This window comes from Chiloscyllium plagiosum, chromosome 15 (genome assembly GCF_004010195.1).
Source record: "Chiloscyllium plagiosum isolate BGI_BamShark_2017 chromosome 15, ASM401019v2, whole genome shotgun sequence".
NCBI lineage: Eukaryota > Metazoa > Chordata > Chondrichthyes > Orectolobiformes > Hemiscylliidae > Chiloscyllium > Chiloscyllium plagiosum.
The window spans coordinates 59,447,690-59,475,010 of record NC_057724.1 but is presented as its reverse complement, the minus strand read 5'-3'; the positions used below and the strand labels follow the sequence as shown (position 1 = coordinate 59,475,010).

Sequence of the window (27,321 nt, the reverse complement as noted above, 5' to 3'; positions counted from 1 at the left end):
CGACATAGTACGTCATAGAACAAAGAACAGTGCATTTGTTGAAGATTTCAGAGGAACATTCAGGGCAACAAATATCAGCAACAGTCGAAAAAAGTCTTGATTTTGTTCCTGCCCCTTACATTTTAAATTGATAGCCTATATTGAGAAATTACTTGGAAGAACTGGTGTTGGATGATGGTGGACAAAGTTAAAAATCACTCAACACCAGGTTATAGTCCAACGGGTTTATTTGGAAGCACCAGCTTTTGGAGCATTGCTTCTCCACAACCACCTGTTGGACTATAACCTAGTGTACTGTGATTTTTAACTAGATTGAGAAATGATTTGGAGATGCCGGTGTTCTGTGATTTATGAAAGAACTGAAACCAACATGTTAATTCTAAAAGATGAGGGACTTAATAGACAATCCGGGTCTTTTTCAATATATAATTTCAGTTACATCACATTGTGAAACTTTGCTCTAAATTCTGTGTTTTATGATCTTATACTCCACAAGCACCTGATGAAGGAGCAGTGCTCTGAAAGCTAGTGTGCTTCTAAATAAACCTGTTGGACTATATAGTGCTGTGTGATTTTTAACTTTATATTGAGAAAGAGAGAGGTACCCGGAACAATCAACGTGCTTTTTGCACGATCAGAAAAAAAGTCCAGATTTAAAAAAAATTATAGGAAATGTAGTTGAAGAAGGTGGAGCAACAGTCAATGTGTGAGAGGGAGGGGACAGCGCGCACAAGGAAGGAAGAAACAGGCACACGGAGGAAGGAACGTGGATTAATCTTCACTGTTCCCCCTTCCCTGATGTGTCAGCCTCGGGTTTAATCTTGCGGAGACCCTGGAGGTGCAGAGGGTCCGCGGGGTGGGGGGTTTGCTGAGGAGGGGAGGATGAGAAGGGAAGGTCGGCGCCAGTCTATGGAAGCTGACTTTCCTGCAGCCAGCATCATGCCGTGCCCGAACAACCCGCAGCAGCTCAGCTCCGAGCAGAACCCCTCGCTCGCCAAGAGAGTGAGATTCGCAGCCAGCCCGGAGCACGAAAACATCGGGCACCAGCTCAAACTGCTGCCCATGAACGACCAGATCCGAGAGCTGCAGACCATCATCAGGGACAAGTAAGTGGCAGGAGCTGGGAGTCAAGGGTGTAGCAACCAACGCGGACTGGCCTTTCTCACGGTATATGCAGCAGCCCGGAGCTTCAGGCCTCCTCTGAATAAAACAGGCTCCCGGGGTGGGGGGAAGCGGAAAGTGACAGCAGGGAAATGGGTCACTTTGCTGCCAGTTGGCAGATATATCCCTCGAGAGCAAACCACAGGCGGAATGCGCACCCCCTCCCCACACAAACACATTCTTGTGAAACCCAGCAGCATGTCACTATAGCAAGAGACTGAAATACTGCAGGGACATTACAGGAACACGCTGCACCCTGGGGATTGAGTCATAGAGCTGTACAGCACGGAAACAGGCCCTTCGGTCCAAATCGTCCATGCCGTACTCTAAATTAATCTAGTCCCACTTGGCTCGTATCCCTCTAAACCCTTCCTATTCATATACTCACCCAGATGCCTTTTAAATGCTGTAATTGTACCAGCCTTCACCACTTCCTCTGGCAGTTCATTCCATACATGTACCACCCGCTGTGTGAAAAAGATGCCCCTTAGGTCCATTTTAATCCTTACTCTCTCAAACCATGGCCCTCTAGTTTTGGACTCCTCTATCATGTGGAAAAGATCTTGCCTATTTACCCTGTCCATGCCCCCTCATGACTTTATAAACTTCTCTAAGGTCATTCCTCAGCCTCCAATGCTCCAGGGAAAATAGTCCCAGCCTATTCAGCCTCTCTCTATAACTCTCACAATTCCACCTGGTGTTGGAAATCCAACTGGAAAATCCCACTCCCTCCTCTTCTGATGCTGTTGGACCTGCTTGTTTCTTCCAGTGCTATTTCTGTTTTTTTAAATGGTATTCCATTATTTTTTGGATTGATTGGTTAGCCAAACTGTCTGAAGTTGCTAATGTGTCCAGGTCATTCTTTTCACTGCTTACCAGTGTTAGATTGAATTCTGTACATTATTGGAAGGCCATACATTTACCTGAGTAGAATTCTTTTCCAAAAATGTTGGAGACTGATTTGTTAAGCATTGGTGTCGATCCCTCGTTTTGGAACAAAATCTAAACTGATGTTGCATGGGGGTTTAAATAAAGTTTGTAATTCTAAAGAAGAGTCATACCAGACTTGAAATGTTGACTCTGTGTCTCTCTCCACAGAAGCTGCTGCACCTGCTGAGTTTCTTCAGTGTTCTCTGCATTTGTTTAATAAGGTTTTTTTTTATTTTGGTTTGATTTATTATTGTCCCTTGTATCAAGTCACACCGAAAAGTATTGTTTGGAATGCTATCCAGACAAATCAAACTTTACAAAAATACATCAGAATATAGTGTTATAGCTACAGAGAAGGTAAAGAGAAAGATTAACTCTAATATAAGAGTCCATTCATAAGTCTGATAATGGTGGGGAAGAAGCTGTTCTTAAATCTGTTGGTATTTATTTTCAAGTTTCTCTTGAGGGTGGAAAAGAGAATGACTTGGGGGGGGGAAGAAGTGTTTGATTATGTTAGCTGTTTTCCTGAGACACTGAGAAGTGTAGGTGGAGTCAACGGAAGGAAGGTTGGTTTTCGTGATGGACTGGGCAGTATTCTGTAGTTTCTTGCAGTCTTGAGCAGAGCAGTTACCATATCAAGCTGTGATGCATCCAGATGGGATTTCTATGGTGCATTTATAAAAATTGATAAGAGTCATTGTGGACATCTCAACATTCCTCAGCCTTCTGAGGCAGTAGAGGTGGTGGTGTACTTTCTTGACTGTGGCTTTATTATCTGAAACAAGGGTATATTTTGGTTTAAAAGTTAAATCCTGCATTCTGCTCAGTGCTTCATCTGAACTGAGTCAACATTAATGCATTTAGTTGAGAATGTTATTCTAATTATGCATCCATCTTTTTCAGTTCCACTTTTCTACCTTCTATTTCTTCTCTGTTGAAGGTGATTGTGTGAGCTGGGGATCCTTTCAATATCTCACACTGGTAGACATTCCTCATGTGTAAACCTAGGCAGGGAGCCTTGGTAAGTTATTGGAATGTGTGTGCAATTGGGAGGACATCAGTTGAATCCCATCCACGCCAGTTCTCAGTCCAGCTCCTTACAGATGCAGTTCCAGTAGAGGCAATTGGATAGCAAATAAGAACGCAAGCCATATCGTTCTGCATACTGCCATAATACATTAGATGGTAAATTCCACCAAATGACAGGATGGGACTTGAACATGTATCTCCAAAGCATCAGCTTGGGTCTCTGGATTATTAGTCTAGCATTATGCCACCATCTCCTCCCTACACAATGTTTATATACATTAAACAAGCCACATAAATGAAAGTATAAAAGTTGTTATGGACTAGGCCACACCAATCATAGCATTCTTAAGCAGGCAGCACTAGACCTAACTTCGCAATTTGTTTCTGTAAGTGTACAGTGAAAATTATCCAGAGTAAAATAGCTAGGTTGACTATTAGATTTAGACTATTAGACTATTAAAACAGACAAAAAAATGTATTCACAAATACCGCAGCTGTTGGAAATCTGAAAAATACCCTGAGACCTTCGGGGAAATTCAGTAGTTCTGGCAGTATCTGTGGAGAGAGAAACAGTTAATGTATCAAGTCTGATGTAATGCTTTTTTCAGAACTCAAGGTCACTTAATTCTAAAGAAGAGACATAGAAGGCTTGAAGCGTTAGCCTCTGTTTCTCTCTCCAGAGATACTGACAGAACTACTGTGTTTCTCCAGCAGATCTTCGGACTTCACTGAATTATAGTCCTAAGCTTTTACTTTTTAATCACAAAATAAAAATTATACCGTATATAGTCAAGCAATAGTCAAATTTTTTAGACTACTTTTTAAGGTTAAATTTATGTGGTTGACTATTAGATGGATACTGCTTTTGAGGGGCTGAAATTTCTGCCCGTCAAAATTCATACCGTATCATTAGTAGAAGTCCAATTGATCTCTAAATGAATAAAGGAAAAAAAGTGATGAATTATGGTAATTACTGGATAAAGACAATACAAACAAAAATGAATTACCGGTCGTAAGCTTTTATTTATACATACAAAAAGTGACATAGAAATGTAATATGGCTTTAAATCCCAATTACTGGTACATGTTGCATCTTTCATTAAACGTGTCAAATACAAAATTTCATTAAAATCACACTGTTCAACATCTTCAGCACCAACTAAAGCTTCACAATCATCAGGATAAATGATATCATCGTTATGGATCCTTTTCAACCTCGCTATTCATAGTTAGTGTTAGCTCATCGTCCGCTGCTTTTCCTTCATCTGTGTCTTCCCATAGATAATTATCCTCTGCACAGTCCAATGCAGTTGAAATTCCACATTTCTTGAATGATTTGAAAATATTTTCAGCTTTTATTTCCTTCCATGAATCAACCATCCATTCACAGATCAATAACCGTAATGGAGCCCGCATACTGCCTCCTTTCATGTATGCTTTTTCTCCATCCTGCATCCAGTTATTCCACTTCATTCTCATCATATCCTTAAATGGCTTATTGATACCAACATCTATTAGTTGAACAATACTTGCAAGTCCACCAGAAGTTACAGTGTTATGTGATTGGATGTTATCAACAACATTCTTTACATAGATGTGATCTAAACTGGTCCCAGACGGAGTAAACCATTTTTTTTTTCCATCCGTAGTCCACCATGTCGTAAATTTCAAACTTCCTTTATCCATTTTCTACATCCTCCTTCATCCATCCAGCCTTGTGGATTCATGTGGATGACAATTCCTTTTGGAAATTTCTCCTTTGGCAAAGTTTTTCTCTTAAAAACATCCATTGGTTTTAACTTAGTTCTTTCTTGTATGGCTGATGGCACTTAAATAAACCTAGTTTTCTCATGGCCAGTGGTTCTCACCAATACTGCTTTTTCTCCTTTGGGTTCACAGTTTGATTCTCCAGCATGTTGAGAGTAACAAGCATTTCATCCATGTTTCAACGCATGGATAACTTGTAGCCTTCCTTCTGCCGATTTCCGATTACAAACTGGTGAAATTGTATCTTCCAGTCGAGCTGGCAGCTTTTCTGAAACCTTAGTTCTCTGCCAAAGTACTAAGTCATGTCTTCTCATGAACCTTGTTCATTGCCTTAAAATCCGAAATTCTATCCTTCTTGGGTTTGTTTTATGCATGGTTTTGGATGGTTTCATGACTAACACATTTTCCTTTTTGATGTTTTTCAAGTATCCACTCAGCACCTTTTTTTCTCCAGTTGTGGCCACTTGCTAGGTTTACCTCTGTTGGCGCACTTTCATTTTAGCAATATCTGAGGTTGGTTTGATATCTTTCTCCAGTCTCCCTCATATTTCTCAGAAACACACTCCGAAACTGCTACACAGTTGTTTGTCTTCTCTGCTACTTCAGTAACTTTCAGTTTAAACACTGCTGCTTATTTTTTGTTTTTGCTGGAGGGCATTTTTACACAAAGTGATGAAGAAATTTCAAAACCTCATGAGGTTGGTTGTCACCTGACTCTTTCGTACCAAATTGGTGTGAATTATATCTCAAATCACATAATAGCCCAAAACAAAATTTCATTTCCTCATCATAACATTCATGGACAGGATAATACCTTGACTGACAAATGTTGATCTATTATCTGTGAAGAATTAGGGTAGACTTGTAATACAAAATATATGGAAAATTCCAGATTTTTTGGCCAAAAGTAGGGGGTCAACCTTTACATGAGATTGACTATTACTCAAGTATGTATAGTAATTTTAACTTAGACATTGTTCTTAATGATTTAATGTACTAAATATGTTCCAAGGCACTTCAGGAGTGCAACCAAACCAAGATGGCACTAACCTTATGAAAAGGTGTAGAGAGAGATTATTAAAGGCTTAATCAAAGAGGTAGTTTTAAGGAAGCAACTTAAAGGAGGAGAGAGTGATGGAGGCTGAGAACATGAGGGAGGGATTCAGGGAGGAGCTGACAATGCCACCGCTTTCCAGTTATGAAACAATGGTGGCTTAGTGCTGATAACACTGGACTAGTAATCCAGAAGCCTAACCTAATGCTCGGGGGATGTGGGTCCAGATCCGACCACAACAGCTGGTAGAATTTACATCCTGATTTATAAAGTCTGAAATTGAAAGGTAATGGCAACAATGATTGTTGGAAAAAGTCGCTACACATACATACAATCAGACATACAAAATAACATTGGTTTTATAGGTGGAGGGAAAAAAACCCTGGAAATATAAGGAGCAGGAGTAAACCATGTGGCCCACTGAAATACTCCACCATTCAATTAGATCATGGCTGATCTTTTCATGGACTCAGCTCCACTTATCCGCCCTCTCACCATAACCCTTAATTCCTTTATTATTAAAAAAAAAATCGATCTTAGCTATAAAATTATTTACTGAAGTAGCATCAACTACTTCCCTGGGCAAGGAATCCCATAGATGTACAACTCTCTGGATGACTAAGTTCCTTCCCAATTCAGTCCTAAATCTGCTCCCTCTAATCTTGAGGCTATGCCCTCTTGTCCTTGTTTCACCTGCTGTGGAAAAATCCTCTCTACTTCTATCTTATCTATTCCGTTCATAATTTTAATTGTTTCTATAAGGTCCCACCACATTCTTCTGAATTCCAATTAATACAATCCTCGCCTCTCCTCATAAGCCAACACCCTCAAATTCGAAATCAACCTAGTGAACCTCTCTGCACTCCCTCTAGCGCCAGTACATCCTTTCTCAAGTAAGGAGACCAAAACAGCACGCAGTACTCCAGGAGTGGCCTCACCAGCACCCTATACATCTGCAACATAACCTCCCTGCTTTTAAACTCAATCCCTTTAGCAATGAAGGACAAAATTCCATTTGCCTTCCTAATTACTTGATGTACTGCAGACCAACCCTCTGTGATTCATGCACAAGGACACCCAGGTCCTTCTGTATAGCAGCACGCTGCAATTTTTTACCATTCAAGTAAAAACCTTTTTTACTGTTACCCCTACCAAAATGAATGATATCACATTTATCAACATTGTATTCCAATTGCCCGACCTTTGCTCACTCATGTTGTTAGGTTCTTTTCCCGAGGTTTCACACACAAGATGCAATTCACACACTCCAACATCTGCAAACAGTTAAAGTTTATTAAAGCTTGTACAAGCTAGGTGACCCCACTGACACTCTTCGCTGGTCGTGTGAAATCGAGTCAAAATCAGGCCCAGAACAAAGAAAACACATCCCCTTTATACAGGTCAGTTGGTAATGCTCACAGGTACTCTGGCCACTCCCCACATAACCACATGTTACCCCAGGTAAATGTAAATGCCCTAATCCTGGGGAATCGTTATGCAGCCGATTTCCTGACTCCATTATTCCCCAAGACAATGTAGGTGTGATATATCCTAGCTTTGGGGCGGCCCTGCAAACGAGTTCTGGCGCCTCTACTTCCCCAGACAATGTAGGTGTGATACGTTTCAGTATTGGGGATGATCATGCAAGCAAACCTGATTGGCTGGGGAATGACTATGGAAGTATTTCTGAATGGAAGGGACTGAATGAGAGTTTAGTTTGATAACAGTAGGGGAGTAGCAATAAATGACTGTCTAAATGAAGTGGGAGTCATCCGCATTCTTGCATGAATGTCGTCCCCACCCACTTCCAAAATATTCAGCTTCTGGAGGAATACCATGCAGTTTAACCCTTTAATATTACATTAATGTCCAGGGAGATAGTCCAATTTAATCTTTTAACATTACAACATAAAATATTTATGTTCCTCTGTACACTTTCCTCTACCACTCATCTTAGTATCATCTACAAACTTTGCCACACTACATGTGGTCCCCACTCCAAATCATCTATATAAATTGTGAATTATTGTGGTCCCAACACTGATCTCTAAGGCACACCACTAGTTACTGATTGCCAACCAGAATAACACTCATTTATCCCCACTCTTTGCTTCGTGTTAGTCAACCAATCCTCTATCCATGCTAATACTTTACCTGTAACATCAAGCATCTTTATCTTAAAACACATTTCAAAACACCACAGAGACAGACAGACAGACACACGCAATCTCTCTCTCTCTCTCACACACACACACACACAGCCTCTTCTTCCAGACATCCAAAGACTTCTCTCTGTAGCATTCATGTGCACAAAGCTACCAAGGAACCAATCAGAAAATTGTCATGTTAGGTGAATTGGCCATGCAAAATTTCCCATAGTGTTCAGGGATGTGTAGGTTAGGTGCATCAGTCAGGGGTAAATATAAGATAATGGGTCTGGGTGGGTTACTCTTTGGAGGGTCGATGTGGACTTGTTGGGCTGAAGGGCCTGTTCCACACTGTCGGGATTCTGTGATTCTTACAAGCTCACAGTCTTCGCGGAGATGATCCTTTTTAGTTTGATAGGACTTTCTGTCCTTCAGTTTCTTTTCTCTAGGATTCTTCGCATTTGTAGCAAATACAGAGCCATTGGTACAACTTCTGCAAAATCTCTTAGTTACTGGCTAAAGTCAAAAGCTTACAGCAACTGGTAGGGGAAGAATAAATGGCTTTCTTTAGGCTTTGGGTATCCTCAGTGCAGAGAGAGAGAGAGACACACACAACCTCCCCTTCCAGACATGCAAAGGTTTCTCTCTGTAGCATTTAGGTGCTCAAAGCTGTTTAGCTACTGAGGAACCAATCAGAAAATTGTTGTCAGGCTGATGACCTTTGACATCTATGACTGGTGACAGTTGCACAAACCAATCAGCCACCTTTTGCTGGTCAAATCTCACACTGCTTAATGTTTTTTAGATCAAGGTTCACAGGGTGTAAAGCTTTAATATTTTTTCTGCAGTTGTGTTTATTTCTTTCATGGCATGTAGGCATGTGGCCCACACTGCTTTGCGGCATGGTGGCACAGTGGTTAGCACTGCTGCCTCAGAGCGCCAGAGACCCGGGTTCAATTCCCGACTCAGGCGACTGACTGTGTGGAGTTTGCACATTCTCCCCGTGTCTGTGTGGGTTTCCTCCGGGTGCTCCGGTTTCCTCCCACAGTCCAAAGATGTGCAGGTCAGGTGAATTGGCCATGCTAAATTGCCCGTAGTGTTAGGTTAGGGGTAAATGTAGGGGAATGGGTGGGTTGCGCTTCGGCGGGTCGGTGTGGACTTGTTGGGCCGAAGGGCCTGTTTCCACACTGTAAGTAATCTAATCTAATCTAATCTTAATCCCTCTTGGTGCCAGGCTGCCAATAAACAGCTTCCGTCACTGCTGGAACAAAGCAGCAGTGCAAATACTGCAGATAATTTGCTTCAGTAACTTTGTTTTTAGAAGTGCAGCAATTCCTTCCACAATCCTTGATTTAAAAAAAACTCAGTCCACAATCAAAAATACAGAAAATAAAATCTTTTCAAAGTACACTCTTACACATCTGTTTGAAGTGTGAATAACACACTACAATAAAGATAGGTTTTCCTTTCCAAATTTGGTTGTGTCTGAAATGGAAAAAGAATATTTGTTTTGCATAACGCTGGAATTAGCATGCTGGTGGTTACGGGTCTGTCATCAGTGTTGGACGTAGTGGAAGTAAATTGAATGATAAATTACACATTTTATGCATGGGGGCATATTGGCGAAAACCTTACAGGATGCAGCAGTCAGTTTTTTTCCCCCCCACAACATTTGTTGCAATTACGTGAAATAAGCCTAGTGACTGTTGTGTTGTGTTTTCAAAAACCCTTTAACAGTTTTATCTAGTAATAACTGAAAAGTCTAACTGCAAATCAAACTACTAAATTAAGCAGTTAAGGCAGGTCCAACTGCCTGAATGTTAGTTTGGTATCAGGGAGGAATGTTTTTTAGATCAAGGTTCACAGGGTGTAAAGCTTTAATATTTTTTCTGCAGTTGTGTTTATTTCTTTCATGGCATGTGGGCATGTGGCCCAGACTGGTTAAAGGTGGCAGATTTTGGCCAGTTTTTTTTTAGTCAGTGCAGACATTTCCAGTTTTGGATACATTGTTGAGTTGGTGCTGAGGTGCTTCCTGCCTGTATTCCTGATGAAAGGCTTTTGCCCGAAACGTCAATTTTCCCTCTCCTCAGATGCTGTGCTTTTTCAGCACCACTCCGATCTAAACGCTGAGGAATAAAGGCTGAGTGCACCATACTAAGGTGCCAATCTTGCATCAGTGATAACACCTTAACTTTGGAGTCAAAGGTCACTGACTACAGGCTTTGAACAAGCATGAAGTGAGTTTCCATTTCCCGCAACAGCTACACTATGGCTTTCGTGAAGTAAGTGTTATGATTCTAGCTGATGATAATACTGGACAAGTCAGGAAAAGCATTAAAAGTCCCACTCCAGAGAACTTGAGCACATAATATAGACTGGCGCATCAGTAAGGTGTTGAGAATATACTGCACTATCAGAAATGCCGTATTTCAGATGAGACGTCAAATTGTGGCCTTGCTTGTCATCTTGGATCCGTTGGCATTAGAGGAAGGGAGATTTTACGGAACATATAAAAGGATATGAAAAAGTTGAAAAGATTTAGTTTGAGAATTCCACAGTAGTGGAGTAAAATGGAAGGAGATTTACTGTGAAGTTGACCATTGTGGACCGAGGATAATTGACTTTGACTGCCAAATTGTTCTTTAACCTTTCACTAATGACTCACTTTGGTGAGCTCAGTATTCATTGACTTTGGCTATGAATGAAGCATAAAATATTATCAGACTGTGATTTTGTTGCATATTTGTTGCCATTTGTGAAGAGGTGATGATTGTACTCACATATCTTAAATTGTGAAGATTTTTATCTATTACTAAATACCTTATTTTTCATTTTTTTATCCCAGAACAACTAGCAGAGGAGACTTTGTATTTTGTGCTGATCGCTTGGTGAGTAGCAATGTGAATTTTTAATTTGTTGAACTATTAAAGCTCCCCCGTGGTCGCTATTTGCTTAAAAATGTAAAGGTGAGGAGGAGCTAGAGTGTGGTGGGTTTGAGTCAAGAGTGTGATGCTGGAAAAGCACAGCAGGTCAGGCAGCATCCGAGGAGCAGGAGAATCGACGTTTCGGGCATAAGCCCTTCATCAGGAAAAGTCAGATTATGCCCGAAACGTCGATTCTCCTGCCCCATGGATGCTGCCTGACCTGCTGTGCTTTTCCAGCACCACTCACTCGACTCTGCTCTCCAGCATCTGCAGTCCTTACTTTCTCCTCCCTGTGATGTGATTTATGGGAAGTGTGTATTTATGGTCAACTGTACATTGCCAAGTTTCTGTTTTGAAAAAGAAATGGGTGTTAATTGCTTACTTTGTATTTATTGCCTAGAGAAAATTTACTGTTCTCTAAACTTGTGATACACATGTGCAAGACAAAGACATTTTTTCACGTGGCAATATTATGTTACAGATTAGACTAGTGGTCGAAGAAGGACTGAACCAGCTTCCATACACTGAATGTACAGTCACAACTCCTACAGGTTAGATACAAGCAACGGAGCATAGATAGTACAGTATCCAGCCTGCTTTACTGCTGTACCTGAGACATTCAAGAAGTCCAAAATGTTTTGTTATTTAATGTAATTTTGAAAGCTACAGACGTATGGCAGTAACGTTTTTTCTGCCTTTATTAATAATTTATTGTTCTAATTAAGATGGGTGAGGCAATTTGCTCAACCGCTGTTTGTAAACAAGATTCACTACTTTGCCAGACACTTTAATGATTTGTAGAGGATCACAATCATTACTACCTTGGAATTTAAAGGGATAATTTTGACAGTGATAATGTCCAAAGGGCAATATTGAATCAACTGTCTAGTGTATGTCTCTCCCCATTTTCTTTTCAGAGGCAGAGGCATAAACAGATTTCTGATTGTGATATTGCTGGTTTTACACTTATCACTCAAGGTCAAAGTTACATCTAAATTATTAAAAAAGGTCACAGCGAGCAAACATAGGGTCTCACAGTCTTAAAGCTAAGAAGTGAAAAATTGGCCAGCTTCCAACAATTGATTGTTCCCCATTGAGACACAAGTTTTAAAAATGTCACACATTTGCTGACTTCAAGTTGGCAGCAAAGTTGTCTTGTTAGCAAGGTACCCCCAACCCCATTGTTAGCACACTTGGAAATCTTAAGTACATTTTTGGCCTTGTCTCCTACAGTCCTTTTTGGTTGAATTTTCAGGTTGGTCGTTTTTGGCAGCTGAGATACCTTGCTGAGGTATTGATTTGGACAACGTAAGATGTTCGCAATTTGAAGGGTAGGGGGTATCCATTTTGTCTTATGTGAACATCTGTATCAGCTACTCAACAATGTTCGTGTCATGAACATTATCAGTTATGTTTGTGTTGCAACTGTGGAAAAATTTCTCAAATATTGCTATTATACTTTAGTTGCATTTGTCAATACATTTCTGCCAACTGTTGAGATTTTGCTTTAAACATGAGTTATAAGGGGAGGCTGGATAGCCAGGGACTTTTTCAATGGAACATAGGAGGTTGAGGTTTATACAGGTTTATAAAATCATGAGGAGTTTAGATAAGATGAATAGCAAAGTTATTTTCCCTAGGGTGGGGGAATTCAAAGCTGGGGGCATAATTTGAAGATGAGAGGAGAAGGATTTAAAAAGGCCATGAGGCGCATTTTTTTCACAAAGAGGCTGTTCATATGTGGAATGAACTGCCAGAGGAAGTGGTAGATGCAGATACAGGTACAGCATTTAAAAGACATTCGGATAGGTATACGAATAGGAAAGGTTTGGAGGGATATGGGCCAAACACAGGCAAATGGGACTAGTTTAGTTTGCAAAACTTGGTTGGCATGGGTGAGTTGGATCAATGGGTCTGTTTCTGTGCTGTGTGACTCTACAATGGCTATCACAGAGATTAAGGGAATTAATGCACCTGGTATTGTAAATCAATGCCTTCAGCCAGTGAGATGTTGAGACTCAGGATCATGTTTTTGTGGTTCTGTTCGCCGAGCTGGGAATTTGTGTTGCAGACGTTTTGTCCCCTGTCTAGGTGACATCCTCAGTGCTTGGGAGCCTCCTGTGAAGCGCTTCTGTGATGTTTCCTCCGGCATCTATAGTGGTTTGTCTCTGCCGCTTCCGGTTATCAGTTCCAGCTGTCTGTTGCAGTGGTCGGTATATTGGGTCCAGGTCGATGTGCTTATTGATTGAATCTGTGGATGAGTGCCATGCCTCTAGGAATTCCCTGGCTGTTCTCTGTTTGGTTTGTCCTATGATAATAGTGTTGTCCCAGTTGAACTCATGTTGCTTGTCATCTGTGTGTGTGGCTACTAAGGATAGCTGGTCGTGTCATTTTGTGGCTAGTTGGTGTTCATGGATGCGGATCGTTAGCTGTCTTCCTGTTTGTCCTATGTAGTGTTTTGTGCAGTCCTTGCATGGGATTTTGTACACTACATTGGTTTTGTTCATACTGGGTATCGGGTCCTTCGTTCTGGTGAGTTGTTGTCTGAGAGTGGCTGTTGGTTTGTGTGCTGTTATGAGTCCTAGTGGTCGCAGTAGTCTGGCTGTCAGTTTGGAAATGCTCTTGATGTATGGTAGTGTGGCTAGTCCTTTGGGTTGCGGCATGTCCTCGTTCCGTTGTCTTTCCCTTAGGCATCTGTTGATGAAATTGCGCGGGTATCTGTTTTTGGCAAATACATTGTAAAGGTGTTCTTCTTCCTCTTTTTGAAGTTCTGGTGTACTGCAGTGTGTTGTGGCCCTTTTGAACAGTGTCTTGATGCAACTTCTTTTGTGTGTGTTGAGGTGGTTGCTTTTGTAGTTCAGGACTTGGTCTGTGTGTGTGGCTTTCCTGTATACCTTTGTGGTATAAGAACTACAGCAGAAATGGAAAGACTTGATCAGCGGATCCAGACACTCTATACAGTCAACACAGGAATTCTTGGACATCATTAGAAATATAACATAGGCAAAGAAGAAACTATGGTCTCATTCGATGTAACAGCACTGTTCACCTCTATCGACAAAACCCTAGCCAGAGAAACTGTAGCCAACCTGCTGGACATACAGAACAGACAACAAGATGGGGAACCTATCAACAAAGACTGCATACTCAAACTACTGGACCTGTGCCTCACAACACACTTCACATTCAACAACCAAATATATGAACAAATCAATGGCACACCCATGGGCTCACCCATCTCTGGACTCATAGCAGAAGCGGTAATGCAAAGATTAGAACAAACAGTCTTACCGCAAATTCAACCCAAACTCTGGGTCAGATATGTGGACGACACCTTTGTAATCATTAAAAACACAGAAATAGAGAACACACACTGGATCATCAACGCCACACTCACAGGAATCCGATTCACTGGAGAGGAAGAAGAGGACAACCAACTCCCATTCCTAGACGTGAGGGTACAGAGAACACCTAACGGAGAATTCACCACAAAGGTATACAGGAAAGCCACACACAGAGACCAAGTCCTGAATTACGAAAGCAACCACCCCAACACACATAAAAGAAGTTGCATCAAGACACTATTCTAAAGGGCCACAACACACTGCAAAAAGAGGAAGAAGAACACCTCTACAATGTATTCGCCAAAAACAGATACCTGCGCAATTTCATCAACAGATGTCTAAGGGAAAGACAACGGAACGAGGACATGCCGCAACCCAAAGGACTAGCCACACTACCATACATCAAGAGCATTTCCAAACTGACAGCCAGACTACTGCGACCACTAGGACTCATAACAGCACACAAACCAACAGCCACTCTCAGACAACAACTCACCAGAACGAAGGACCCGATACCCAGCATGAACAAAACCAATGTAGTTTACAAAATCCCATGCAAGGACTGCATAAAACACTACATAGAACAAACAGGAAGACAGCTAACGATCCGCATCCATGAACACCAACTAGCCACAAAATGACACGACCAGCTATCCTTAGTAGCCACACACGCAGATGACAAGCAACATGAGTTCGACTGGGACAACACGACTATTATAGGACAAGCCAAACAGAGAACAGCCACAGAGAATTCCTAGAGGCATGGCACTCATCCACAGATTCAATCAATAAGCACATCGACCTGGACCCAATATACCGACCACTGCAACGGACAGCTGGAACTGACAACCGGAAGTGGCAGGGACAAACCACTATAAATGCTGGAGGAAACACCACAGAAACGCTTCACAGGAAGCTCCCTAGACAGGGGACGAAATGTCAGCAACACAAATTCCCAGCTCGGCAAACAGAACCACAACAACAAGCACCCGAACTACAAATCTTCTCACAAACTTTGAACTCAGGATCATGTTTAATCTATTGTCTGTTCTGAGTTAACTGATGTCACCTGTGCAGAAGGACTTATTGGTCTTAATGCTTCTGGCACTTCCTATGTAGTGACACCTTCTGGAAGTTTATATGTTGTGCAGATGTTGGGTGAGGGCAGGAATGGGTGGAGCTCTGAGGCCCCCAGCTCTGTTGAAGCAATCTCTTCATCTGTACTCAGAAGGCTTGGCTGATATACTGGAACCTGCCTATGACATATTCTTTAGAAGTACCTTGGGGAGAGGAGGGCATTTGTGAGTGACAGACAAGGCAGCAACTGAGGACATCCATTGTATTAGGGAAAAGGGCGAATCATTTGCCATCCATTCTGCAGAGAATATCAGAATTAGTTGAAATGGTCCTCAAAATACCTGCCAGAGTTCACAATTTGGACTCAAATCATATGATAGAATGGTCATATAAGACTAACAACTTTAACAATGCACAAGAGGGCTAAAGGCATTACCATGAGATCTTAGAATCATAGAGATGCAGGGAGAATTAGGAGGAAAACAGAACTGACAACACTTCTCAGCAAAACAATGGATCATCACTCCTTCTGAGTCCTCTCTTTAGGAGGTTAGATGGTTAATTTTACTGACTCACTTGTATTTTTAAGTGTGACTAAGCCAGTTAATCAAGTGAAAGTGTAACCTTTTCACTGACTCAGCAGGATTTGGTACTGGTTGCCATTGTCGACATGTCTGAATGTTGATCTGGTTCTGTTCAAGACTGGATTCTTGAGGCTGCTCTGTTAGCAAAACAGCCACTACCATGCATTTGTGTTCTTTTGTTTAGAATTGCAGCGTGGGAAGGAAATGATGGGCTGGCTGCACAAAATCAACACTATATGTCTAAGGCTGACTGGGCTTCACATTATTGTGCAAAGCACTGAACAAATGCTTATTTGATGAATACATTTTCTTTTATTATAGTTGAATGAGCTGGTAGCTCAGAGGGATAGTAGTCAAAATGCATAGTACTTGTTTCCTACAGATCCAGAATTTGGGTACTCTTCTTTCTTTTAAAGAATAGTTATGAGTTGAGAGGGATTCATCCATTAAGATTGAGAGACTTTTGCCCAAATTAATGAGTCCGAGCTGGCTTCACAAAAATGAGGTTTGAATTGGTGTCCCTGTGTTCCTCGTGCAGGGAATGGGTAAATGACTTGTACGCAGGCAGGGTAACACTTTTCCTTAACCCCTAGAGAATGTCACTACCTTTTAATGTCTGAGGTTGAGAATGAAGTGCTTCAACAACAGTTTGGGTCAACTTGATCCCTATGTCATCCTGAAAATAAACAGAGTTTGTTGTGGTTCTGTTCGCCGAGCTGGGAATTTGTGTTGCAGACGTTTCGTCCCCGGTCTAGATGACATCCTCAGTGCTTGGGAGCCTCCTGTGAAGCGCTTCTGTGATGTTTCCTCTGGCATTTATAGTAATTTGTATCTGCCGCTTCCGGTTGTCAGTTCCAGCTATCCGCTGCAGTGCCGGTATATTGGGTCCAGGTCGATGTGCTTATTGATTGAATCTGTGGATGAGTGCCATGCCTCTAGGAATTCCCTGGCTGTTCTCTGTTTGGCTTGTCCTATAATAGTAGTGTTGCCCCAGTCACACACTCAGATGACACGCAACATGAGTTCGACTGGGACAACACTACTATTATAGGACAAGCCAAACAGAGAACAGCCAGGGAATTCCTAGAGGCATGGCACTCATCCACAGATTCAATTAATAAGCACATCGACCTGGACCCAATATACTGGCCACTGCAGCGGACAGCTGGAACTGACAACCGGAAGCGGCAGATACAAATCACTATAAATGCTGGAGGAAACATCACAGAAGCGCTTCACAGGAGGCTCCCAAGCACTGAGGATGTCACCTAGACAGGGGACGAAATGTCTGCAACACAAATTCCCAGCTCGGCGAACAGAACCACAACAACGAGCACCCGAGCTACAAATCTTCTCCCAAACTTTAAAAACAGAGTTTGTGTTCTGAGAATGATGCTTGGCAATTGGAGTGGGGTGATGGAGGGGAGTGGAGAGAATTTACACCACTAATGCTTCAATAACTCCAATTAAAATTTAATTTTCTACAGGCTATAAGTATGATGGAGTGAAGTTTGAGAAGGGAAACTGTGGTGTTAGTATTATGAGAAGTGGTAAGTCACCATTATTGATTGTTAACGTTCTTTGCCATCTGTGACATAATTTTACTTGCATTCATCAGGACAGCCTAACTGAATATTGAGCACTGAGTACTTTGGTATTTGACCCCAGAAATGTGGGGAAGACGGCAGCCTGATCAAGAGTCCAAACTTGAACACTGTCTTTTTCGACCTGCTCCTTTCCATTGTCTTCTGCAATTCCCATTGTCTTCTGCAATTCCCATTGTCATGCCCTAAAATATATACAAAGACTAAATCATGTGTGTTCTTCTGTCCACCGAATACAAAGTTAGATTCTCATCCCCTGTTGCCTATTACTGCATTCACTTACAATAAGATTTTCTGTAAGGTAGACCGGAGGAAGAAGACTTCCAGATAGTTCTTTCAGAATGTCCAAGAAAGCATTTTGGAGTACTGTGTGTAGAAATAGGCAGAAATGCAGTTGGGGTCAAAGCCACGACATGCTACAAACACATTCACACCATTCAGGAGGGTTCCCTAAACCACTTCATCATTTAGACCGTAAGACATAGGAGCAGACTTAGGCTATTCAGCCCGTCAAGTCAGCTCTGTCATTCAATCATGGTTGATATATTTCTTAACCCATTCTCCTGCCTTCTCTCTGTAGCCCTTGATCCTCTGGCTAATCAAGAACTTATCTATCACTGTCTTAAATACACTCAAATGACTTGGCCTCCACAACCTTCTGTAGAAATGAATTCCACAAATTAACCACTCTCTGGGCTGAAGAAATCCCTCTTCATCACAGTTCTATAGGGTCTTCCCTTCACTCTCAGGCTGTGCCCTTGGGTCCTAGTCTCTCTTACTAGTTGAAACATCTCCATGTCCACTCTATCTAGGCCTCTAAGTTTCAATCAAATCCCCCTCATCCTTCTACAGACCCAGAGTGCTCAACCACTGCTCATATAACAAGCCCTTAATCCTGGGATCATTCTTGTAAACTTCCTCTGGAACCCCTGCAAGGCCAGCACATCTTTCCATTTTACAGGGCTCAGAACTACTCACAGTATTCCAAATACAGGGTACACAACTTGAATTCCGCTAACAGCAGGTATTTGATTGGTCATCTGTTTTGATTTGAAATTAAGTCACATTATTTGTATTCTAATCGTGAGTAAACTCCAAAGCAATTCATTTTGAACTTCTCTGGAGAATATTAACAGGTACATGGGAACACTGCCACCTTCAAGTTACCCTCCAAGTCACGCATCATCCTGATTTGGATCTATATCTCCATTCCTTCATTGTCACTGGATCAGAATCCCGGAACCCTTTTCAAAGAGCACAGTGGCTGCCCCTACATCCCAAAAACCTGCAGTGGTTCAAGAAGATAGTTCACCACCATCTTCTCCTGGGCAATTATAGGGATGGACAATAAATACTGGCTACACCCACATCCACTGAACAAATAAAATCAAAACTGTCTTTGAGACTTTATCCTTTTAAAAGACAAAAATGAAATCTGAATAGTATATCAGTTATAAGGTCGGATCAGTTTATGCAAATTGTTGAGGTTCACAAATAGTTAAACTTTAGTTTGAGAGATACTTATTGATAAAATGGCATTTATGTTTGTGACTAACTGTAGCTATCTTTGTATAATTGCCTTTCAAAATAGACAGTTCCACTTTGTTTCAAGGGAAGGAATGGATAGAGTCATAGAGGTCTACAGCATCGAGAAAAAGGCCCTTCGGCCCATTGAGTTTGCATCAGTCAAAAACAAATACCAAAGTCTTCCAAATGTCATTTTCCAGCACTTGGTCCATAGCCTCGTGTGCCTTGGAATTGAAAGTGCACCGCTAAATATGTCTGAAATGTTATGAACGTTTCTGCCTCTATCACGCTTGTAGACATTGAATTCCAGATTCCCACCAGCTTCTGGGTGAAAAACAAGTTTCTGCACATCACCACTAAATTTCCTGTCTCTTCACTTAAATCTATGCCCTGGTCATTGAATCCTCTATTCAGGGGAAAAGTTCCTTCCTGCCTCCTCTATCTGTGCCTCTCATAATTGTATACATCTCAATCATATTCCCCTTCAATGTCCTGTGGTCCAATGAAAACAATGCCAGTATATCCGATCTCTCTTGATAACTAAAGCTCTTCAGCCAAGGCAACATCGTGGTAAATCTCCTGTGCACCCTTTCCTGTGAAATAACATCCCTCCTATAATGTGGATTCCAGAACTGCATATAATGCTGTGGACTAACCAACAGTTTATACAGTTCCAGCATAACCCCCCTGCTCTTAACTCTTAAAATTGCTGAAACACGTTTCATCTTCCAGGTGAAGCAATGGAGCAAGGTTTGCGAGATTGTTGCCGATCAATACGAATCGGAAAAATCCTAATACAAAGTGATGAAGACACCCAAAAGGCAAAGGTGTACTATGCTAAGTTCCCACCTGACATCTACCGCAGGAAAGTGCTTCTCATGTACCCAATATTGAGTAAGTATCGCATTGATCTCCTTGTACCATATAGTAAAGATCTACTGGAATGGAAATATCTAAGCAGTTTCCACATTGAAAGTATAGGACTCCACTCTGAGATAGGAGTGTGGTGCTGGAAAGCACAGCAGGTCAGGCAGCATTCGAGTAGCAGGAGAATCAATGTTTCGGGCATAAGCCCTTCATCAGACCTTCAGCACCATACTCTCAACTCTGATCTCCAGCATCTAATGTCCTCACTTTCTCCATTCTGAGTTAGAAGGTTATTAATATATTGACATATGGTTAGACATAGAGTTATAGAGGTCTACAGTACAGAAAACTAGCATGCAGGTACAGCAGATAATAAAGAAAGTGAATGGAATATTGGCTTTTATAGCTAAAGGAATAAAATGTAAAGGCAAGGAAGTATTGTTGCAACCGTACAAGGCATTGGTGAGATGGCACCTGGAGTATTGTGCACAGTTTTGGTCTCCATATTTGAGGAAAGATGTTGTGGCATTGGAGGCAATTCAGAGGAGGTTCACTAGATTGATCCCAGAGATGAGGGATTTGTCGTATGAAGAGAGGTTGAACAGTTTAGGCCTATACACACTGGAATTTAAAAGAATGCGGGGAGATCAAGTCGAGGTATTCAAGATGATAAAAGGTGTGGATAAAATAGACGTGGAGTGGATGCTTCCTCTTGTTGAGCATTCTAGGTCAGAGGTCATAGTCTTAGGATAAGGGAAACAAATTTAAAACAGAATTGAGGAGAAACTAATTCTCCCAAAGGGTGTGAATCTGTGGAATTCACGACCCCAAAGTGCGGTGGATGCTGGGACAGTGAGTAAATTTAAGGAGGAGTTAGACAGATTTTTAATTGGTAATGGGTTGAAGGGAAGGCAGGAAAGTGGGGGTGAGGAGTATATCAGCCATAATTGAATAGCAGGACAGACTCGATGGGCTGAATGGCCTAATTCTGCCCCTATATAGAACCTGGAACATTACAACACAGTACAGACCCTTTGGTCCTCGATGTTGCACTGACCTGTGGAACCGTCTGAAGCCTATCTATTCTGTACAACTCCATTATCATCCATATATTTATCCAATGACCATTTAAATACCCTTAAAGTTGGCAAGTCAACTACTGTTGTAGGCAGCGCTTTCCAGGCCCCTAATACTCTCTGAGTAAAGAAGCTACCTCTGACATCTGTCTTATATCCATCAAACTCTCAATTTAAAGCTATGTCCCCTTGTGCTAGCCATCACCATCTGAGGAAAAAGGCTCTCATTGTCCACCCTATCTAACCTTCTGATGATCTTATATGTCTCCATTAAGTCACGTCTCAATCTTCTTCTCTCGAACAAAACCAGCCTCAGTTCCCTCAGCCTTTTCTCATAAGACCTTCCCTCCATACCAGGCATCAACCTAGTAAATCTCCTCTGAACCCTTTCCAAAGCTTCCATATCCTTCCTATACCTTATGAACTTATGAGAAAAAGGCTGTTTGGCCCTTCCCATCTGTGTTAGTCAAAAGCAACCACTTAACTACTATAATTTTACTTACAAATCATTCACACAAGTAGACTCCCTCAACAATACTGCACTCAAGTTCTGTTTTGGAGTCAGTCATCTAGAGTCATGCTTGAACGTAGAATCTTCGAGCATTGAAAGTGTTATTACTGAGCCAATGTTGATACTTGCTATAACTCTTGCCAAAGATGAGAAAGAAGAAAAAGCAGTTTAAAAAAAAATATTTCAATCAGAAATCATGAATCTCAAGACTGGCCAAATTAGATCTAATCTTTCATTGAAAATTCCCCATTATTTAGTCAATTAATTGAATTATTTTTGTTTGAATAGCTGTCAGTGCCAAGGGTGTAGCATTGAATCTTGGGTGGCACATGCAAAGGTTGTTTACGATTTCTCTGCCAGGAAGAGTGAACCTCCAGAGGAGGCCAGCATCAGTTACCTAGAGAGGACATGTCTTACCCTATAAAGCCATGGCTCATGTTAAACAATGATAGGGTTGGTATCTGTTACATTGGAGGATACAGTGATTAGTCTTCTGGTTTGCAAAAGGACAGTCAGGTTTTGAGGCAAGCTTGATGGTAATTAGGTCATTTTAAAACAATAATGTAGTGGTTAATTTACTGCTCTAATAATACAGAGAATATGAGTTTACATCTCATCCTGGCAGTGAATTTGAATTCAGTTTATATTGACAAAAAAAATTGTAATTAAAAGGGCTGGTAGCAGTAAAATAGACAATGAGGCTGTCAGGTTGTAAATCACCAGCTGATTCTCAAATTGTCTTTTCCACACTACTCCAGATAATTGCGGGTCATTTATCTATTCTGCAGGTACAGGCAACACAGTTATTGAAGCTGTGAAGGTTCTGATTGAGCATGGAGTGCAGCCAAACCATATAATCTTGCTCAGTCTTTTTTCAACACCACATGGTAAGTGAGATGTGTGAATGCTTAATATAATGTGACAGATTTTAAAGCCAAGATGCACACCAGAGAATTATTTCAAATTGAGAACATTTCTTTTTCATTGCAAAAACTGAAAGTGTATGCTAATTTCTTTAAGATTCACTTGGTAAATTACAGTCCATGCCAACTGCAACTCGAGACATTCAGTCAGTCTTTAAATGTTAACAGAGACAGTAGCCTCAATTTATCCTTAATTTTTCTTCAATTGTTTAGAATTACATATTAGCAATCACTTAGGTATCAATCTGTTCTGTTGTTAGACAGTAGGTGCAAATGTGTTCCAAGGTGACAGTTAAATTTTATAATGTGAGTTACATGATGTAGCCACTCATTTTTCTGACTAAAGTCTGAGCAAGAGCTTGAGTGAAACCACACTCTGCAATGTCGAGTCTCCTCTCTTGAGCTATTATTTGGGAGTTTCTAACTTTAAGCCTGTGGCATTCCACAAAATCTTAAATGGGTTGACATTTAAAAGAAGACAGCAATGGTGTCAGATTTTCCATAACTCAGCCACCTTGATGTCAAAACGGTAGATTTTTAGATTACTTACAGTGTGGAAACAGGCCCTTCGGCCCAACAAGTCCACACCGACCCGCCGAAGCGCAACCCACCCATACCCCTACATTTACCCCTTACCTAACACTACGGGCAATTTAGCATGGCCAATTCACCTGACCTGCACATCTTTGGACTGTGGGAGGAAACCAGAGCACCCGGAGGAAACCCACGCAGATACGGGGAGAACGTGCAAACTCCACACAGTCAGTCGCCTGAGGCAGGAATTGAACCCGGGTCTCTGGCGCTGTGAGGCAGCAGTGCTAACCACTGTGCCACTGTGCTACCCACTGAGCATCTATGTCCACAAATTAGTGGATGTGGAGTTGTAAGAGCTGGAAGATTTCAGAATTGTTTTGGCTAAATTTTTATATTCTTAAAAAATAGTTATATTGCGTAGACCCAGATACTATTTAAACCAATCATACTGTGTTTTTCTTCTCAGTTACTCGCTGCAGTTTTTGACACACTCAACAGCACTATCCTTCTCTAAACTGTCCTTGCTGGCTTCAATCTTGCCTACCCATTTGGTGCCACAGCATCTCTGTGGTAGCTTCCGTTAACTCAGCAATTCTCTCAGAGTTCCCTTCCTCATTCACCTGATACTCTTTGGTTACAATATCTGATGATGTGGGATCAGTGTTCTGATTCTGTGCCACAAGATTCCATGTCCAGCATTAAAGATCTGGATGAGCTGTAACTTCCTCCAGCTAAATAATTCAGAGATCAACCTTATCGTATTCTGTCTATCCCACGGAAATGCATTTTCTTGCAGTCCATCCCGTGTCACCTTTTTTCAGGCCCATCCAGACAGTGTGCAATCTCATCATCCTAATTTAATCTGCAGTTTGATTTTTGATCTCTTCCACTTTAAAGATTACTGACTTTCAACTGTTACAAGATTGCAAGCCATCACCCTGCCTCAGTCTATTTGCTGCTATAATGATGACACTTGCAGCTTTTTTTCTTTGTATACTCAATGACCTGAATACATTTCTGGTTGGTGTCACTCTCTTTCTCTCACAACCTCGCTCTCTCTCTGTCTTTCCAACAGTTCTCTATTTTACTTAATTTAAACCCTTGGGTTTCCCCTTACCCTCTTACCCCAACATTAGCAGCTGTTGCTTAAGTCACCTCTCTTCATGCTCTGAACTCAGAGCAAGTTTTGGAACACGTTCAACACGGGTTTGCTGGGAATATTTATACGAGAAGTGTGGTTTTACCATAATTTATTCCTTTTTGGCAATGATGGATATGAACTTTTTAAAAAGAAATGCTGTCTCTGTTTGTTTAACAAACAACAATAATATGAAGCATTTTATATGGCTTTTTAAAGTAAAAAAGTTGCTCCATGTAATAGTGCACTCTGCATTTGTTATGGTTCACACAAATGGCTCTAAGTTTAGTGATGATGTAAAATAGACAAGGTTTTTATGGGAACAACATCCACAATTCATCAACTACAGCATAGAAAGGTTTGCATGCTCTTTTGTCACTGGAGTGTAAGAGGTTGAGGGGTGACCTTATAGAAGTTTATCTATACCCCTTATGATTTTATAATGTCATGAGCAAAAATCTTTTCCCTAGAGTGGAAGAGTTCAAAACTAGATGGCATATTTTTAAGGTGAGAGGAGAAAGATTTAAAAAGACACGAGGGGCAATTTTATGTTAAACACAGTGATTTGTGTGTGGAATGAACTTCCTGAGGGAGTTATGATGTCAGAAGACGTTTGGATGAGTCCATGAATAGGAACGTTTTGGAGGGATATGGGCCAGGAGCAAGCAGGTAGGACTAATTTAATTTGGGATTATGATTGACATGGACTGGTTGGACCATAGGGTCTGTTTCCATGCTGTATGACTCTATGACTTTCTATGACAGGTTAGGTACTTACCTGGGCAGTAGGCACATCACTTATCAGCAGTTGGAGGTAAGTACTCATGTATATTGCTGGGGAAGTGAAGAGTTTATTGCTGAGATGATGTGTTGATCAGCTAGCCAGAATGGTGATTCTGCTCTAGTTGTGTGTTATGAATCACTTCAGGCATTACAATTCAGGCACAACATTGATATATTTGTGCAGCTAACCTCTGTACATTTAGGGTTATTTTATAAATAATAGGACAGAGGAGGTTTCTGTCCCACTTTCAAGAAAGTCAAAATCATCAACTTTTTTTCTCTCCTTCAAAAGGTGCAAAATCTATTATTGAAGAATTCCCCGATATCACAATTTTAGCAACAGAAGTACATCCAATCGCACCCACACATTTTGGACAGAAATATTTTGGTACGGACTGAAGTCAAGACCAGATCCTAATGAAACCTTTGAATATGTTGCTGCTTCAATAACAAAGGCTTAGTTTTTTTTTAGTGTGTTTCCCCTCTTCCAAACCTTTGCAGGATGAGTCAAAATGTTAACCAGCTTAATGTTGACATCTAGAAGAATGACCTAAACTATTTGCCTTAACTTCTTCTCCTCAGTCATTTGTATAAAAGTCGGTTCTAAAAAGCACATTCCAATTCTTTCAAAATGTTTGCACTGTGCTTGCATGCATCATTGTCACGTAGCCATTTTAGCCTATTTATTGTTTGTATTTAGAGGCAGTGCCTAATTGTAACCTCAAATTGCATTAAATTTGCTTTTAAAAAACACTTGAAATTAAACCTATTTATTTGAAAAGATCTCTCTTTACAGATTTCCTCTATATAGGCAGCAGTCAAGCACAATTCCACAGCCATGTCATTAAAGTGGTCTTTTTCATGCCAGTCTCACATTGTTGTTGGACTTTTATAATACAGTGATCACAGTTGAGCCTTTTCTTGTCCTAACCTGATATCCACACATAACCAAGAGTGATAGAGATAGCAGCTGGAACCAGCAATGGTGGCTGATGTTTCACCTTCCTGCATCTGATGTATGAAGACTAGAGATTGAACCTAGGAACTCTCCCATCTGTAGGTTCTTGTTTTATACCAGAAGTATCCCCAACGTATTACATTATTAAAATTAATCAGCATTTTTACTGTTGCATTTCACCCAGGGTTTCCTGCAGTTACTAAACACTTCTTTCGACATTGATGGTTTTCGTTTGGAAATTGATTCAATTTGTTTTAAATGAGGAAGTACATGCAGAAGCTGTTTCTTCTCCTGATGCCTCTTGAGCTTCTCCTTGCTCAGCAAGCCTTTGGTCATGTGATCCCATCTCCACCTCTCATCTCCAGTGGTCTCATTTGAATATCACAGTCTCTTGCACTGCGAGTGCACTCTGGCTGACAGGGTAATGGAGGTGCAGCAGCTGTCAGGGTCAAATGAAGCAATGGCTTGATTATGGAGTCTAGAAACTTTACTTTATGATTGTTCCCTGTGATGCGGTACTGTTTTTTTGAACATCTCTTTTGGGTTGAATTTCCCACTTTCAGTTTGTGTTCGTGGAGCGCGTTTCATTGGTGCCATAGCTCACAACGATTTTTCCCATGCAATCTTCAGCTCTCCACCACATTAATTGTGGAAAACAGTGCTATATGCTGCCCTTATGGAATTGTGCAGTAGGTGGTGTTCACCACTGCTGGTACCTTCTGGTGTTCACCCCACCAGCCTGATGTTTAAAGCCCAGCTCTACAGCACCTCATGTCACTGCAACTGAGGAAGTGCTCTTCGGCTGTCATGCTTAACATTTAAAATAAAATTCTGTCGTGGGATGTGGATATTGTTGCTAGGCAACACTTTGTCTAGTTTTCTTACCCACAGCGATCTCCAGAACTGTAACTCATGCTGTGAGCAGTGTGCCAATCACTGTGTGCAGAATCTGAGCTGCACTTGTGGGCAACTGCACAACTAAGAGGGAATTCTGTGGAGAGGTCTAATTCTCTATCCTGTAAGTTGGCCATATCTGCGGGTAGTTATTGCTAGGAGTCTGGAATCACTAGACCAGGAACAGACGGCATTATCTCTAAAAGACATTAGCGAACCTGATGGGTTTAGTGGTGATCCTCACTATGACTAGCTTTCAATCCCAGATTTTCAAGTTTTATCAGCTGCAGGGATGGTATTTGAACCCATGCCTCCACAGTATTAATCTAGGCCCTTGGATTATTAGTCTAATGACATTATCACTATAATCACTGTCTCCAGCTAGCAGACAGAGACTTGGAGGTATTGGTGGACAGGATGGTGGAGAGGAGGGCAGCTTTTCCTGCTGGTTGCCAAGGTAGACCATGCCACTAGATCCAGCCAGCCCTG

At 41.3% G+C, this 27,321-nt stretch overlaps 1 protein-coding gene across 1 annotated transcript; it reads left to right on the top strand.

The window, feature by feature from the left end:
• Positions 1-716: 716 nt before the first annotated feature.
• Positions 717-25,733, top strand: uprt (uracil phosphoribosyltransferase (FUR1) homolog (S. cerevisiae)). Its single transcript, XM_043704994.1, has 7 exons — positions 717-1,106; positions 10,934-10,976; positions 11,494-11,563; positions 17,505-17,567; positions 19,881-20,042; positions 22,391-22,489; positions 25,273-25,733. Exons 1-7 carry the CDS (start codon positions 883-885, stop codon positions 25,377-25,379), a joined length of 768 nt encoding a protein of 255 aa, XP_043560929.1. The 5' UTR covers positions 717-882; the 3' UTR covers positions 25,380-25,733.
• The last annotated feature ends 1,588 nt before the right edge of the window (positions 25,734-27,321 follow it).